Source organism: Monodon monoceros, unplaced genomic scaffold, assembly GCF_005190385.1.
Source record: "Monodon monoceros isolate NGI ecotype Baffin Bay Population unplaced genomic scaffold, NGI_Narwhal_1 Super_Scaffold_11, whole genome shotgun sequence".
In the NCBI taxonomy this organism is placed as follows: Eukaryota; Metazoa; Chordata; class Mammalia; order Artiodactyla; family Monodontidae; genus Monodon; species Monodon monoceros.
In genome coordinates this window covers 71,142,291-71,160,709 of record NW_021703767.1, presented here as the reverse complement: position 1 = coordinate 71,160,709, position 18,419 = coordinate 71,142,291, and the positions used below count along the sequence as shown (strand labels likewise).

The window sequence follows — 18,419 nt, the reverse complement described above, 5'->3', positions numbered from 1 at the left end:
TGCCTAAAAACACAAAAGCTGACAAGTGAGGAAATGAAGACTCGAACTCAAATCTAATATCCTGTTTGTTCCTTGCAAGACTTAACTTTATTAGTATACTTAGTATAGAATGAGAAAGATGGCAGTTTTTTTCCTTCAGTGGTGGGCTCTGACTTTTCTGTTTTTCTACTTACCCATTTAGTCGAAACCAGCTGTCAACATTGCCAGTACACTTGTGTGATTTACCATTGAAAGTCTTAATTGCTAGTAATAACAAATTGGTCTCACTTCCAGAAGAAATTGGACATCTCAGACATTTAACAGAACTTGTAAGTTAATATTTCATTTTTTTATTGTTTTGTATATATGTGTGTGTGTGTGTATATATATATATACACACACACACACACACACACACACATACTCTTTTGTGTTTTTGAGTTATTTTCAAGTACTGATAATGAAGTTTTACTGATTGATGAGCTCTCAAGTGCTTCAACACAAAATTAGAAAGAACTGAAAGTACAAGTCTAATCAAAGTCTAATCAGGTTCTAATCAATATTAAGTGATTTCTATGTTATTAAACTTTTGAGACATAATTTAATAAAGGGTTTGAATTTTTTTAATTAAATCTTGTTAGTAGCATCAATATTCTGATTTTTGGTTAGTGCCTATAGGGAATGGGCAGTACAAAGGTCAGGTTTACTTTTTTACCTTATAGGCTATCTTTAGAACCTAGCTCCCACTCTAAAGTGAGCTATTCTTTATATTTTCTAAGACGCTTAACCTTCACCTACCACTTCTTGTTATTCTTGAGTGCTTTTGTTCTGGGCATGGGAATAAGACTTTTCTTATTTAATCACCACAATAACATTATGAATTGTTATCATCATATTATAGCTGAGGAAACCAGCACTCAGGATAGGTTAAGTAATTTGCCAAAGGTTCCAAAGGTTCCATAACTGAAGTAGAATTTGAAACCAGTCTACCTTAACTCCAGAACCTATGATTCATATTTCTGAAATGGTCAAATACAATTATGTCCATTGAGATTTGGGAGTATAATTCCATGTAGGTTTATTAACAAAGATGTATGTACATCATAAACAAAAAATAAGTACAGTTGGCTTTCTGTTTTTGTAGGTTCTGCATCTGTGGATTCAACCAACGGTGAATCAAAAATATTTTTTAAAAAAATTTCCTGGGAATTCCATGGTGGTCCAGTGGTTAGGACTCTGCACTTTCACTGCCAAGGGCGTGGGTTCGATCCCTGCTCGGGGAACTGAGATCCCACAAGCCATGCAGCATGGCCAAAAAAAAAGAAATAAAATTAAAAAAAAATTTTTTTTCCAGAAATCTCTAAAAAGGAAAATTTGAATTTGCCGTGTGTGACAATTATTTACATAGTGTTTACGTTGTATCAGGTATTATAAGTAATCTAGAGATGGTTGAAAGCATACAGGAGGATGTATGTAGGTTATACGCAAATTATGCACCATTTTGTATGACACTCGAGCATCCATGGATTTTGGTATCCTCAGAGCCAATCCCTTGCAGATACTGAGGGACAACTGACTGTACACGTAAAAGTCTAATTGGACCACATGTTGGGTCACTTTTTTTTTTTCAGGTGGATTATGAATATAAAAGGTCACATATAAGAACTCACAAATATATTAAATTTAGAGTCTAGATACTAGACCACTATTTAAACGTTCTGTTTCTAGTTATTGAATCCTAAATGCTTAAAAGATACATATGTCTCACAGAAGGTGCTTTTAGCTTTCTATGAAAGAAGTGAGTTGATACTTCAGTCATAAAAAACAGCTTGTGGCAGAGTAAAAATTAATAATCGTAATGCTCCTGATTCCCTCGTGGGTCTTTCTGCAGCATCCTTATTGCTTCTTTAACTTTTTTATCTCCTTCATTTTTTTTTTTAGTGAAAGTAAACTGCTGTCTTTCAACATACATATTTTCTGAGAGAGATATTATAGATTGCTATTCCCTTCTGGCTCAGACTCAATCTTCCTATCCTTTCCACTTCTTTATTTATTTATTTTTTGGCTGCGTTGGGTCTGTTGCTGCACACGGGCTTTCTCTAGTTGCAGCAAGCAGGGGCTACTCTTCATTGCAGTGCAGTCTCTTGTTGTGGAGCATGGGCTCTAGGCATGCGGGCTTCAGTAGTTGTGGCTTGTGGGCTCTAGAGCACAGGCTCAGTAGTTGTGGTGCACGGGCTTAGTTGCTTCATGGCATGTGGGATCTTCCCGGACCAGGGCTCCAACCCGTGTTCCCTGCATTGGCAGGTGGATTCTTAACCAGTGATCCCTTGACTTCTTGTAGAACCCTTTTAGCTTTGATACCTAGAGCACTGGGCTAAGAAGTCTAGCTTCTGATTCTACTTCAATCATGAATGGGTAGGAAAGGTAAAAATAGTATTATTTCTTTCTGAGAATATTTTGGGAAAATTTAAAAATAATGTCTGAAGCTTATTGAAGTTTTTTGTAAGTGGTCTTTCCTAATAACAAGTCTCAGTATTTTCTTTTTATTTATATATTGGAGGAATTTTAAGTGTTACTGTGGCATCTTAGAGCTTTTATTAACCTAGACAGCTTCTTGTTGCTATGCATGGGTTTACAAATTCTGGCTTGTCTCAGAATTATGGAATCCTGAAATTATCAATCTTGGAACCTTGTAGTCAGTCTCTTTTCAGAACCAGTGGAATCAAGCTATTTGCCAAGATACCAGAAGTCCTACCTAATATATGTATTAGAATCAGGTTGATGAGCTGCTAATAGAATAGTATCTACTTTTTCCATAGCCTTTGAGTTATATGTACTTTATTATTTTTCCCTCATGTTCAGTTTGATAAAGAATGATTTGAGTCATCTTCAGTGCATTTTTATTTTATATTCTTGAATAGTTGAACTTGTATTTTGAGAATGGGATTTCCTTTCAAATAATTTTATCATTATAATTTTTATCATAGTTTTGTTTTTTCTTCTAGTTTCTTTAGAACAATATAAAATAAAAATATTGTCCTAAAGATCTGTTTTAATACCTTTTTTTTAACCTTTTCACCAACATTTTCATTTGATCTGATATTCTAGGCCTCCTGTCCACATCTTAAGTCATTTAATTTTAGTTCTCACAAAATTAATGTAGATCTATATACAGTGTATAGAGTCAGTCAAAAGCCTATACATTTTAAAAATTAAATGCTGTTGCAAACTATGGGATTATTCTTGGACGCAGAATCATAGTATTTTTTACAACAAGAGGGGTATTATCTTGTCCAACCTCATTTTACAGATAGTTTAAAGCATGCAAGTTTGTAATATTAGTACAATTCTTTACTTTGTATCTTTTTGAAATAGGATGTGAGCTGCAATGAAATTCAAACAATCCCTTCCCAAATTGGTAATTTGGAGGCCTTGCGAGACCTTAATGTAAGAAGAAATCACTTAGTACGTTTGCCTGAAGGTAAGAAATTGTGAAATAGTTTTTTTTGTTTTGTTTTGTTTCTTGCCTTTTTATTTTAAAGATCTCTCAGACTGATGGGCACTTCAAAAATGTATAAAAGTTACAGCCAGTATTTGAAATGTAATGGTTTCTTTAATATGTGCTATCTGTTCCGTTGTGGATTTTAAAAGCTAGACTCTTCAGTGAAGAGCTCCAATAACTATTTAACAGTGATTGTAATTTTAGATCCTGTTAACTGATATAATCAATAACTCAGGGTAAGATCACTGGAAATTTCAGTTGGCATAACTACTTAGGAGAAACATAACATGTTTTTGATAAGGGGATAGTTTAGTATAATGAAAACATTCCTGCAGTTAGCACTGACTGACTTAAAATGGACTTGATTTGAATTTAATAATTTTATCCTTCACTGGAAATGTTCAGATAGAGGCTAATTAACTGTGTGGAGGTGATGTGTAAAATGAATAATGAATGGAGTGAGAGACTGCACTAGGAGACTGGTTGTCTTAGGCTGACTATAAGTTCTGGTACATGTATTTGAATGATAAAAATGATTAAACAAATTAATTAGGTATAGTTGATCAGTCGTTCAAAAATATAAATTCATGAAAGAGAAAGCTACAAGAGAAAGTGAAAATGGTGAAAATCATTATTTTATTAAATCAGAATATATATTTCTTTAATTTTATTATGTAAAATTTCATATCTAAATGAGAGCAATGAATCACCCAACTACATCAGTCATTAGCTCATGGAAGTTCTTGTTTCAGCTCTACTCCCGTCCTCTTTCTCTTGCTCTGTCCTCTACATTAATTTGAAACAACTTCCAAAAATTCATCTATAAACATTTCAGAATGTCTGTCTCAAAGATAAGGAATCTTTAGAAGATGTTTTCATGACAGTGATTATCTAGGTTCTTCTACGAAATACGACTTTCAATGTACAGTAAATATTGAATTAACTAATGATGCTTTTGCTGCATTGTAGAATCCAGATGTTTATACCAATTTGATCCTGTATGATACTGAGTTCTAATATACTAGTGTGTGTAGCTTTGACATTTTTTGGTCCCGAGTAAGCGTCTCAGAAAGTGATTTTCATTCCACTTTTATACATTTACTGCAACCATACTACCCAAAATCCTGCATATCTTTCCCCTCAGTAGGCTTGTCCAGTAACCTTTATACCTTTTATCTTCAGAGCCTTCCTCATTTCCTCCTGGTTCTGCCTTCTACCACCTCAGCAGGGGGAATGCAGGCCATTAGCAGGACCGACCAAAATCATGACTGACATATAACTCAAAATTTCTATCAGGATTACCCCCCTACTCAGGACCCACCTACTGTGGTTGATCTTTAAGGGCTTACTAATACAATAATACTGACTTAATATGAAATTAATCAAAACAATTGAGGTTTTGGTGAAAATGAAAATCCGGGATTTCAGATGATGATTGCAGTCTGATAGTTTTATCATCTAATTTATTTCTCTATCTTATTTTGAATGCATATTACCAAGAAAATTGTCACACAGATAGTTTCAAATGTTTTTTTGTAGACTTATCTTGTAATCTCAGCATACTCAGTTAAACTGAGATGACAGGAAAGCTTCATCCAACACCTACACAAGTTAGTGTGGAAGTTCATGTTCCTTGGTGATCTCTAACGTATTACAGTTTGGTAGATAAAGATATTACATCTTTTGTTATATTGTCATTTTGATTTTAAATTAATTTTAATTTTTATCAAATACATTATTCAAAAAGTCAAATAGTAATAAAAAGCTTAAAATAAATAATAGCATTCTCCTGCCTCAGCCATTCCTCTCTCCAGTTTCAATGGCCAGAAGCATATACCTTCAAGTCCTTTGACTCTTTCCACTACTATTTGCTGACACATTTCTAAGTGATCTGCTTTTACAGCTATTGCTGGATTTATCAACTTTGACATTTTGTTTTTATTGTTGTTTTTCTAGAGTTAGTAAGTCCTTTTTAAAAAAATTTACTTAGCTTTTTATGTACCTGTGGCTAATTCCTCCCTCTTTTTCCAGCAGCCTTATTAGTCAAACCAATCAGATTATGTATCTTTCTTTTTTTCCCCTGAATATCTCCCTCATTGAACCTTTTTTCTTTCTCTTCCAGTCTGGACTGGTTGTTCTCTGTTATTTTCTGCCTAGCTTTTCTTCTTTGCTGAACTCTTTTTTTTTTTTTTTTTTTTTGTGGTACGCGGGCCCCTCACTGCTGCTGTGGCCTCTCCTGTTGCAGAGCACAGGCTCCGGACGCGCAGGCTCAGCGGCCATGGCTCACGGGCCCAGCCGCTCCACGGCATGTGGGATCTTCCCAGACCGGGACACGAACCCGTGTCCCCTGCATCAGCAGGCGGACTCTCAACCACTGCGCCACCAGGGAAGCCCCTGCTGAACTCTTATTCCTCTTATTCCTGGACTTCATATCTTCTTTCTTACTTTTTTTTTTTTTAATTTCAGCTTTATTGAGGTATAACTGACAAATAATTCCTCTTTCTTACTTTACTCCCTTGTTTTGCTAAAAGGGCATCTTCTAGTAATTTCCTGAGGACATGTCATAGGAAAACATTTTTTGAGATTTCACTTGAAAAGAAATATCTCTATTCTGTGCTCACTGTTGATTAATAATTTGGTTATAAATTCTTGGTTGAAAATTATTGTGTCAAATGATTTTCAAGTCTTTTTTCGCTTTTAGCTTTCAATTTTAAAAATTAATGGTTGAGGGACTTCCCTGGCAGTCCAGGGGTTAAGACTTAACACTGCAGGAGGCATGGGTTCAGTCCCTGGTCGGGGCACTAAGATCCCACATGCTGCATGGCATGGCCAAAAAAAAAAAAAAGGTGGAAAATTTGATGCCATTCCTAATTCCAGTCCATTGTTTGTTACCAGTTTTTTCCTCTGGAATATTTTAAGGTCTTCCCTTTTTTTTCCCTACCGCTCTGAAGTTTTATGATGATGTGCCATAGTATGAGTTGTTTTAATTCAATAAACTAGATACTTGGTGGGCTTCTATCTTAAACCAGAGATTCACATCCTTCATTTAGATAGATCCTTCTATCTAAACCAGAGATTCACATCCTTCGTTCTAAACCAGAGATTCACATCCTTCGATTCACATCCTTCGATATAAGATATAAGAAATTGTCTTATATCTCTTTTTTGATAATTTCCTATCTTTCGATTTCTCTGTTTTCTCTTTCTAGAATTTTTGTGAATTAGCTATTGGACTCCTTTAATTGATCCTATGGTTTTCTTATCTTTTTTATTGTCCATTTCTTCATCATTTTGTTTAACCAGGTGGTAAACAGTTCCAACCGTTTATACTCTAACCATTCTTCTGAATTTTTAATTTCTGCCATCGTATTTTTCATCTCTAAGAACTCTTGTTTTTCTCATATTTTTTATTTTTTTATTTTTTTGCGGAACGCGGGCCTCTCACTGTTGTGGCCTCTCCCGCTGCGGAGCAACAGGCTCCGGACGCGCAGGCTCAGCGGCCATGGCTCACGGGCGCAGCCGCTCCGCGGCATGTGGGATCTTCCCGGACCGGGGCACGAACCCATGTCCCCTGCATCGGCAGGTGGACTCTCAACCACTGCACCACCAGGGAAGCCCTTTCTCTGATTTTTTAAAAAAACATTCCTTTCTTGTTTCAGTAATTTAGTATTTTATCTCTCTGAAATTAGAGACATTAATTCTAGTTTTTAAAAGTTTTCTTTTATTTCCTATACATTACCTATTTTTTCAGAGCCCTTTTTTTCGATTGGCTTGCATGTTTTGATTTCTGTCTTACATGTTGGAGGCTCTTCTAATTGTCTGTGGATCATGTACTGTCTGTATAGAGCTACTTAGAAATTCCAAGTATACTGAGCAGGAATTGTATAATAGTAGTTAAGCAGTAAGCTGGATATTTTATTGGGGGAAACTCCCTATCAATATCTAAAGGCCTTTTGTATGGAACAATATAGTTTCTCCAGAGAAAGATGTTTTCCTTCTTCTACAGTGTTGTGTATGTTCCTAACTACTGCCAGTCAGGAGCTGGGGATGGGGTAAGGTTGGGGAGGAAGGTGCTAAGGTCTTGTGGTCACGTTTGTAGACTTTTACTTAAATCCTCCATTTTCAGCAGGGAACTCATCCTGACTTTCCATTGTGCCTGCGGTCCTTGAGTTCAGAGCCTTTCAGTTCAGCTCCTGTCATGATTGGAAAGGAGTAGTTACCTAGCTGCATGAGTTGGGATTGAAGATCTAGGCATCTAACCTGTTCTTTATACAGATTATCGTGTAATCCTTGTGTTATTCACACCTTTCTGTGGGATCAGACCCGGTTTCTAAGACTTTCTGTTGTTCTATAAGGGGTCAAACAGTTTGCTTTTCATTAATATTACCATCCCTAAGCAACTAGATTTCATTTTATGCCACTTTGCTGTATATCAGTTAATCACTAAGAAAGAATGCAAGTGAATACTTATGTTAAATCCATTATATTTAGCTTGAAGCTCCTGAAAAAAGTTGTCTAGTTTTGAAATTATCATTAACTGTTTATTTCCACCTTATCTCCCTGCAGAGCTAGCAGAGTTGCCTTTGATACGGTTAGACTTTTCCTGCAATAAAATTACAACAATCCCTGTTTGTTATCGGAATCTCAGGCACCTACAGATGATCACCCTAGATAATAATCCACTACAATCTCCTCCTGCACAGGTAAACCATAGTTGAGTTGAAGTATGTTATGAACTTTTTTGACAAAAGATGAAGTTTAAAAGTTATATGTATTTATCTTTTTTTTTTAGAAATTAAGTTCTTTTAAAATAAATTCATAACTTATATGTATTCTTTAGAAGCCTTGAATAAATGGGATGGAAGATAGGTAATATTCCAAAAATGTTTTTCCTTTCACTAAATTGACTTCTTTTTAATTTGAAGGAATCTTAAAGTTTTTTTCTAATAAAATTTGAGTTATTTCTTTCTAGTAAAACTTAAATGTAGACAATGTAAATGCTAAAGACAAAATACTCAGCTTACAGAACTAAAGATCATCAATGTATCTCTCATGACCATTGTTTTTGTACTTTCCTATTTTCTAAAATCTTAAGTTCCTCGTTTAGTCAGTTTGGTCATTTGTTTATCAGTGACTGAAATGAAACTACTTAATAAAGTTATTATAAGGTAGCTTTACAAATAGATTCTAGACATTCTGTAGTCTAAAAAGTGTTGACCAGCTTATATTTTTCACTGTAGCTTTCCTTACTCTGCAATTAATTGATGGTCTTGTACAAGCCTCTGTATGGCAACTGTTAAACTTTATGAGTAAACTTCATAACTATAGAAAGGCCTCATAATCCTAAAGAATTTGTGTGTTGACTGTGGGACAGAAGTCAGTAGGTAGCAACAGAAGTGTATATAACTTTTTTAATCATTTCCTGCTTTTCTCTCTTACAGGAAGTAAGATTGAAAACGTAATTGTGCATGATTGTTGGATTCCTAAAAACAAAAGTTACCAATATAATCCATGGGGAGCAATGCTTTAAATCCCTGACTATGCCTAACCAATCAATATAAGTTTACTTGGTATTCTAACAGTGTTTATAATCATAAATTATTTATTTTATATGTTACTGAAACTTATTAGTGACTAGAAAACAAAAACCTACATTTATATCACTTAAAACGCCTAAAGTAACAAATGATATAATGTTATAATCAGTACATTTTTTAATATTACTGTATATACTTGATAGAAATGCCTTCTATTTCCAATATACATTAAGTAAAAATGTATTTTTATTTTAAAATGCTAGGGGACACATATATTTCAGATGAGTAATAATTTGGTTGTATTTATATGTTACTTTGTTTAGATATGTATAAAAGGCAAAATCCACATATTTAAATACCTGAACATACAGGCTTGTAAGATTGCTCCAGATCTGCCAGATTATGATAGAAGACCCATGGGTTTTGGCTCCTGGTGAGTATGTTGTATTCTTTTATTATTATATTCCATCTCACAGAGAATCAAATAATCTGAACCTTTAAATTTACCTGACTCTTTGTTTGACCAAAGGGAAATATCCTATTCTGACACAATTTTTCTCAGAATGCTTATATTAAGTAAAAGTTGATTACATAGATGTGACAAAGTGTAGTCCTAAGTCAGGGTTTCTCAACCTCAGCACTGTTGATATTTTGAACTAGACAGTTCTTTGTGGTGAGCTGTCCTATACATTGGAAAGTGTTTAACAGCATCCCTGGCATCTGTCGCACCTTCCAAAGTGACAAACAAAACTGTCTCCAGTAATTGCCAAATATCCTCTGAGGGGTCCCCAGTTGAAAGCTACTGGTCTAAGTGACTTGAATACTAACTTTGGCTCTCCTGTTAACTAGCTCTGTGACTTAAGGCAAGTCATTCAAACTTTTTGGGCTTCATTTTTCCCAGAGGGAGTGAAGGGGTTGGATTTGATGACCATTAATGTCACTTCACGATCTTTTAAGTCTGTGAATCCCTCAGCTACATATAACACCTGACTTTTACAAAGTTACTTTTTGGCATTCCCAACCAATGGAACAATCTTAAGTATCAGGAATTAAATTCAAAAAGCCTTTTAACAGGCAAAATTGATGTCTCAGTGAAGGTGCAGTAATATTCATAGACTTTACTCAAAAGAGAACTCAAAAGAGAACGCTTTAGGCCTTCTCTTGGAACTTGGAACATTCTCAGTGTCCTAGTCTAAAACAGATTAACACACTTCTATTTTGGTAGAGTTAAGTTAACAAACTTCTATTTTGGTAGAGTTTCTAAAAGCCGGCATTAAAAATACAAAAATAATTTGAAGGAAAAAAAAACTGTAAAAAGCAGATGCATAGGGAATTCCCTGGTGGTCCAGTAGTTAGGACTTGTCACTTCTAGTGCAGGGGGCCTGGGTTTGATCCCTGGTCAGGGAACTGAGATCCTGCAAGCTGTGTGGCACAGCCAAAAAAAAACAAAAAAGTAGATGCATATTCAAAAATTCAAGTTAGTGATAAACTCTGAAAGGGAGGAAGATTCTGTGTGAATGAGGCATAAGGGGGCTTCTCATTGGAGTGGCTTCTCTTGTTGCGCAGCAGGTGCTCTAGGCGCACAGGCTTCAGTAGTTGCAGTGCACGGGCTCAGCCGCAACTGGAGAAAGCCCACGCACAGCAACGAAGACCCAACACAGCCGATAGATAGATAGATAGATAGATAAACCCTTTTAACTCTGAGAGGACTGAAAGCACATATGTGGTGTTAAGGAAGACATAAAAGGTTTTGCCAGATGGTAGGGATTAGGTCTTACACACTATGTGCTAATCTAGACCTCTCTTAGAGGAAGGATTTTGGCAGTGGGGGTGGCTATGAGGAGACCCAGACCACTAATACCAAGAATTTAAAATTTTCTCCATTATCTCCTTTTCATTTCTTTTTCCTCCTACCTCAGTTCATTACTTATAATATGGAACTCTTGTTTCTTATTTATAGAAGAAAGTTTTGTTTTTCCTATTTAAATATTTCTAAAAGTTTCTACTCCTGTACTCTTAAAATAGATGTACAACAAATAAAAGTAGGTTTTCTTTTATATATACACTAATTTATTTCCTCCCTTGGAGTTAGTAATCCTTGGGAAGGAAAAGTATTCCTCTCCAGAAATAGCAGAGTAGGAATATTAAACTGCTACTGTTGCCTTTGAGGTTTGTGTGTAAGATATGAATAATGATTACTGGGTGTGTGTATATGATGGTATGCCTGAAGAAACCAAGGAGGAAGCATCATTACCTGTATGAACAGTGAGCTTTGGTTGAGGGCTGCAGTGCTAATTGCAGAACCTATTTCTCTCTGTGACTCTATCCTTAGTTTTGAAGACTAATTAGTCTTGGCCTAATTTTTTTTTAAATATACCAACTTCATTATTTTACTTTAAAAACATATCAAGAAATCCTGGGAAGAGACTTGTGTGTATTTGCTAAGAGATACAGGAAGGCTTGAGTCAATAGAGAAACCTTTCCTAAATGGGAAGTCTAAATAGCATAAACGTGTCATGTTTCTCCAAAGGAATTAGTAATTATAGATCTAATATATTCCATTCCCTATAATAATCCCTAATTATGCTCCCTAGGTTAATCTGTCTTCTGCATTTTCCATTTTTTCCAGAGTTATGTTACTTTATTTATATATATATATATAAAACAAAAATATTTCCTTCAACTCCTCATGCACCAGCAAATGAGACATCATACTTTCATGTCTTTCTCACTAAGGTACAGATTAGTAAGACTGCATTGTAGTTAGCAGTGCATTTATTCAAAATGCAGTCATGGATTCAGAAGGCCTTAGTTCTAGCTCTGGATCTCTTTACTATTAGGCAGTTCACTTAACCTCTCTGACCCTTGGTTTCTTCAATGTGATCTTTACCCTGTTTATATTTCTAACAGTAGTTGTGAGGATCAAATGACCTGTGTTTGAAAGTGCTTTGCTGACCATAAAGCCCTATATGAATATTAGGCATTAGAGTTATTAGCTGTCTACTGTGATCTTGGACAAATTTAGTCTAAGAGTTCTGTTTTGCTAAAGAGAATTTTTATTAATCCTGTAGCTCTTCAGGTATTCAGTACAAGTTACTGCTGTGGTAATTTCAATCCTTAGTTGCACTTTCTAACTACTTTTGTGTAGCATAAAAACAACACACAGTCTTTCTTAAATCATTTTATAAAGGTCACAAATGTTTTTACTCATTTTCAGATGTAAATGTTTCCAACTCCTTTAGCAATTTACACTGTTGTGTAACTTTCTTATTTTATACAATGGCACACATTTTTTAAAATGGTGATCTAAAGTGAACTATGCTTTTTTGCTGTGATGATTTTAAGCAGCTTTAGACTAAATATATTTATTTATGATGACGTGGCAGTGAGCCAAAACTAAGGAACAACTAAGCCACTGGTAAGAAAAGTCCTGCCTCTGTAACCCCGGTAGTGGAATGAATTCTCTACAACAAGCCTGAGCTTGTGAAAGCAGTGGCGATCCTTTATTCATATTTATATTCTAAGCAGCTGGAAAACTGCCTGGCATTCAATAAATGTTTGGTGAACTAAACTCAAATGAAGCAGATTTAGTGACTCTCTCTTAAGGACACATTCTTCATAGAATGATAACTTTTATTTAATGCTTTGTGCAGGTCCTTAGCTTATATTTTCTCAAGTAATCTTTATAGCAACTCTGTGAGATAGGTGTTGTTAATCTTTTTTTTTTTAAACTTATGAGAAAACAGAGGTTGAAAGAGGTAAAACAGGTTAATTAAAGTCACATAGCTAAGAAATGATGGTGCCAAGTTATCAGTCCAGATCTGTTAAATTATTTGAAAAAAGCCATATTTTAAACTCCTTACTGCACTATACTGATTCACAGTTCATCTCCCTGCCACACAGAGTAACATAAGCATTTGAATCCATTTTATGCTAGGTAGTTTACTAAAGAGACTGGACTTTCTAACAGGACATAGCTGGAACCTGGCTGGCACAACTCTTCCTGGCCTCACAAGGGCCCTATTTATACATAGGGTGACCATCTGTCCTAGTTTACCTGTGACTAAGGAGTTTTCTGGGACATAGGACTTTAGTGCTAAAACCAGGAAAATCCTGAACAAACCTGGAGGGTTGGTTAACCTATGTCTCACTTTAATCTTATCAGTCTAATCTCTGAGAAAGAGCAAATATGTGGAGAAGCTAAAGGTAACTGAATAAAGAAGATAAAATAATAGCTTAAGGCAAAGATTCTATTCTCTTTATGTTGCCCTCTTATAAAATAGCACAGTAAAATTAGGCTTACCTTAATTGGTCACTTCACAGAAAGTACATTATATAAAACAGTATCCTCTAGAAATCTGAAAATCTTTACTTGAAAATTTTACATAATATTAAAAAGTACTGTTCAGTAAATCCTGAAATACATGTATTTCTTTTGGCATCTGCAAAAAAGAATTCTTTAAGTATGACTTAAATATATATTTCATCAGAAAGCTTTTAAAATTAGGTACCTTGGCCTGACTTTGCTGTGATAAAACACACACAGTACCTGTCCTTAAGATCTGGACTCTAAAACAGGCATAAAAGCAGACATGTCATTTAGACAGTACACATAAAACATTTTACTTAAATGCTAACAATTGGGAGATCTAGATGAAGGGCAAATAGATATCATTGTATTACTCTCCCAACTCTTGTATAGATACGAATGTTTTCAAGATAAGAAGTTGGGGGAAATTCACTACTTTTTTTTGGAGAGAAGTAATTTTAGAATTATACTGAGACACTTATTTTGCTAAATGATCTTTGTAGTGGAGGGTAGGAAAATGAGTTAGATAGCTGGAAAATACCTATATTTTTGGATCTTTATAATCAGAGCATGTTTAGCACATTGGACAAATAGGTCTGTATATTACTAAATACATACAAAGTAAGATCTTTATCAGTAAAAATAAATGACAAGTTATAAAAATGTCTTACATTCACATAGGGTTTTGTTTCTGTTCTTTTGTTTTTACTTAACACCTTCCACTTTATGTGAAGGCATATGAGTAAGAATGTTTAACCTCATTTTACAAAGGTTAAGTGACTTCTTTGAGCTAATAGTTGGTTGGATTATCTGTGAAATCCAAATACATTGCTCCTTCCCTGTACCTTACGTTCTGATTCATTGTGACAGCATGACACAATAATTTTTTTAAAGTTATGTACACAAACTAAGAATACATGGAATAAAAAATCCGATACCAGAAGAACACTACATATTTTAAATTTGTACTATTGAAAGTTGTTTTCAACCTAGGCAGTCTTACTAAATGAAATGCTAATAGACCAATTTTTAACAGAGTCCTTATCATGTTTTAGACTTCAAATTAAGCTAACTTTTAAAACTATGTTTAAAAACAAGTAAAAACTAAAGCTATAAACAAGTAAAAACTAAAGCTATAAAACTTTTAGAGGAAAATATGGAAGAATATCTTTGTGACATGGGGTGGGCAAGGATTTCTGAGGACACAGAAACAAATAACCGTTAAAAAAATGATAAACTAAATTTAATGAAAATTAAATACATCTATTTACGAAAAGAAAATATTAAGAAAACATAGACAAACCACAGACTGGGGGGAAATATTTACAAAATACATGTATGACAAAAGACTTCTATCCAGAATATCTAAAGAATACCTGCTTATACTTAATGTTAAAAAGACAAACAACCCAGATCTGGGAGAAGATGGCGGAAGAGTAAGACACGGAGATCACCTTCCTCCCCACAGATACATTAGAAATACATCTACACGTGGAACTGCTCCTATAGAACACATACTGAGCGCTGGCAGAAGACCTCAGACCTCCCAAAAGGCAAGAAATTCCCCACGTACCTGGGTAGGGCAAAAGAAAAAAGAAAAAACAGAGCCAAAAGAATAGGGACGAGACCTGCACCAGTGGGAGGGAGCTGTGAAGGAGGAAAGGTTTCCACACACTAGGAAGCCCCTTCGCGGGCGGAGACTGCGGGTGGCGGAGGGGGGAAGCTTCGGAGCCGCGGAGGAGAGCACAGCAACAGGGGTGCGGAGGGCAAAGCAGAGAGATTCCCGCACAGAGGATCAGTGCCGTCCAGCACCCACCAGCTCGAGAGGCTTCTCTGCTCACCCGCTGGGGCGGGTGGGGGCTGGGAGCTGAGGCTTGGGCTTCGCTCGGATCCCAGGGAGAGGACTGGGGTTGGCGGCGTGAACACAGCCTGAAGGGGGCTAGTGCACCACGGCTAGCTGGCAGGGAGTCCGAGAAAAAGTCTGGACCTGCCGAAGAGGCAAGAGACTTTTTCTTCCCTCTTTGTTTCCTGGAGCGTGAGGAGAGGGGATTAAAAGCGCCGCTTAAAGGAGCTCCAGAGACAGGCGTGAGCCACGGCTATCAGCACGGACCCCAGAGACGGGCATGAGATTCTAAGGCTGCTGCTGCCTGTGTGCGAGCATAGGTCATTGTCCCCACCTCCCCTCCCGGGAGCCTGTGCAGCCCGCCACTGCCAGGGTCCCGTGATCCAGGGATCCAGGGACAACTTCCACGGGAGAACGCACAGCACGCCTCAGGCTGGTGCAACGTCACACTGGCCTCTGCCGCCACAGGCTCACCCCGCATCCATACCCTTCCCTCCCCCCGGCCTGAGTGAGCCAGAGCCCCTGAATCCACTGCTCCTTTAACCCCGTCCTGTCTGAGCGAGGAACAGACGCCCTCAGGCGACCTACACGCAGAGGTGGGGCCAAATCCAAAGCTGAACCCCGGGAGCTGTGCAAACAAAGAAGAGGAAGGGAACTCTCTCCCAGCAGCCTCAGAAGCAGCGGATTAAAGCTCCACAATCAATTTGTTGTACCCTGCATCTGTGGAATACCTGAATAGACAACGAATCATCCCAAATTGAGGACGTGGACTTTGGGAGCAAGATATATTATTTTTTCCCCTTTTCCTCTTTTTGTGAGTGTGTATGTGTGTGCTTCTGTGTGAGATTTTGTCTGTATAGCTTTGCTTTCACCATTTGTCCTAGGATTCAGTCCATACATTCTTTTTTTTTTTTACTTTTTTAGTTTAAAAATTTTTTTCATGGTAATTATTTTTTATTTCAATAACTTTATTTTATCCTACTGTATTTGATTTGATTTTATCCTCTTTCTTTCTTTCTATTTTTTTCTCCCTTTTATTCTGAGCCGTGTGCATGAAAGGCTCTTGGTGCTCCAGCCAGGAGTCAGTGCTGTGCCTCTGAAGTGGGAGAGCCAACTTCAGGACACTGGTCCACAAGAGACCTCCCAGCTCCATGTAATAGCAAATGGCGAAAATCTCCCAGAGATCTCCATCTCAACACCAAGACCCAGCTTCCCTCAACGACCAGCAAGCTACAGTGCTGGACACCCTATGCCAAACAACTAGCAAGACAGGAACACAGCCCCGTCCATTAGAGAGAGGCTGCCTAAAATCATAATAAGACCACAGACACCCGAAAACACACCACTAGACGTGGACCTGTCCACCAGAAACACAAGATCCAGCCTCATCCACCGGAACACAGGCACTAGTCCCCTCCACCAGGAAGCCTACACAGCCCACTGGACGAACCTTAGCCATTGGGGACAGACACCAAAAACAACGGGAACTACGAACCTGCAGCCTGCGAAAAGGAGACCCCAAACCCAATAAATTAAGCAAAATGAGAAGACAGAAAACAGCAGATGAAGGAGCAAGGTAAAAACCCACCAGATCTAACAAATGAAGAGGAAGTAGGCAGTCTACCTGAAAAAGAATTTAGAATAATGATAGTAAAGATGATCCAAAATCTTGGAAATAGAATAGAGAAGATGCAAGAAACATTTAACAAGGACTTAGAAGAACTAAAGAGGAAACAAGCAATGATGAACAACACAATAAATGAAATTAAAAATACTCTAGAAGGGATCAATAGCAGAATAACTGAGGCAGAAGAACGGATAAGTGACCTGGAAGATAAAGTAGTGGAAATAACTACTGCAGAGCAGAATAAAGAAAAAAGAATGAAAAGAACTGAGGGCAGTCTCAGAGACCTCTGGGACAACATGAACCAACATTCGAATTATAAGGGTCCCAGAAGAAGAAGAGAAAAAGAAACGGACTGAGAAAATATTTGAAGAGATTATAGTTGAAAACTTCCCTAATATGGGAAAGGAAATACTTAATCAAGTCCAGGAAGCACAGAGAGTCCCATACAGGATAAATCCAAGGAAAAACACGCCAAGACACATATTAATCAAACTATCAAAAATTAAATACAAAGAAAATATATTAAAAGCAGCAAGGGAAAAACAACAAATAACACACAAGGGAATCCCCATAAGGTTAACAGCTGATCTTCCAGCAGAAACTCTGCAAGCCAGAAGGGAGTGGCAGCACATATTTAAAGTGATGAAGGAGAAAAACCTGCAACCAAGATCACTCTATCCAGCAAGGATCTCATTCAGATTTGATGGAGAAATTAAAACCTTTACAAACAAGCAAAAGCTGAGAGAGTTCAGCACCACCAAACCAGCATTACAATAAATGCTAAAGGAACTTCTCTAGGCAAGAAACACAAGAGAAGGAAAAGACTTACAATAACAAACCCAAAACAATTAGGAAAATGGGAATAGGAACATACATATCGATAATTACCTTAAATGTAAATGGATTAAATGCTCCCACCAAAAGACACAGACTGGCTGAACGGATACAAAAACAAGACCGTATATATGCTGTCTACAAGAGACCCACTTCAGACCTAGGGACACATACAGACTGAAAGTGAGGGGTTGGAAAAAGATACTCCATGCAAATGGGAATCAAAAGAAAGCTGGAGTAGCAATTCTCATATCAGACGAAATAGACTTTAAAATAAACACTATGACAAGAGCCAAAGAAGGACACTACATAATGATCAAGGGATCGATCCAAGAAGAAGATATAACAATTATAAATATTTATGCACCCAACATAGGAGCACCTCAATACATAAGGAAAATACTAACAGCCATAAAAGGGGAGATCAACAGTAACACATTCATAGTAGGGGACTTTAACACCCCACTTTCACCCATGGACAGATCATCCAAAATGAAAATAAATAAGGAAACACAAGCTTTAAATGATACATTAAACAAGATGGACTTAATTGATATTTATAGGACACTCCATCCAAAAACAACAGAATACACATTTTTCTCAAGTGCTCATGGAACATTCTCCGGGATAGATCATATCTTGGGTCACAAATCAAGCCTTGGTAAATTTAAGAAAATTGAAATCGCATCAAGTACCTTTTCCGACCACAACACTATGAGACTAGACATCAATTACAGGAAAAGATCTGTAAAAAATACAAACAAATGGCGGCTAAACAATACATTAAT

General features: G+C 36.7%; 1 protein-coding gene across 9 annotated transcripts in view; it reads left to right on the top strand.

Moving 5' to 3' along the window:
* The window catches only part of LRCH3 (leucine rich repeats and calponin homology domain containing 3), a 115,105-nt gene that overhangs the window by 43,030 nt on the left and 53,656 nt on the right, over positions 1-18,419 (top strand). For all 9 annotated transcript variants that reach the window (XR_003792308.1, XM_029214135.1, XM_029214142.1 and 6 more), the window contains exons 3-6: positions 182-308; positions 3,355-3,460; positions 8,048-8,184; positions 9,342-9,451. Coding sequence is in view for 8 of the 9 variants with exons in the window: in XM_029214135.1 (XP_029069968.1) it covers positions 182-308; positions 3,355-3,460; positions 8,048-8,184; positions 9,342-9,451 (480 nt within the window). In the remaining variant the exon portion in view is untranslated. The remainder of the gene's footprint in view (positions 1-181; positions 309-3,354; positions 3,461-8,047; positions 8,185-9,341; positions 9,452-18,419) is intronic.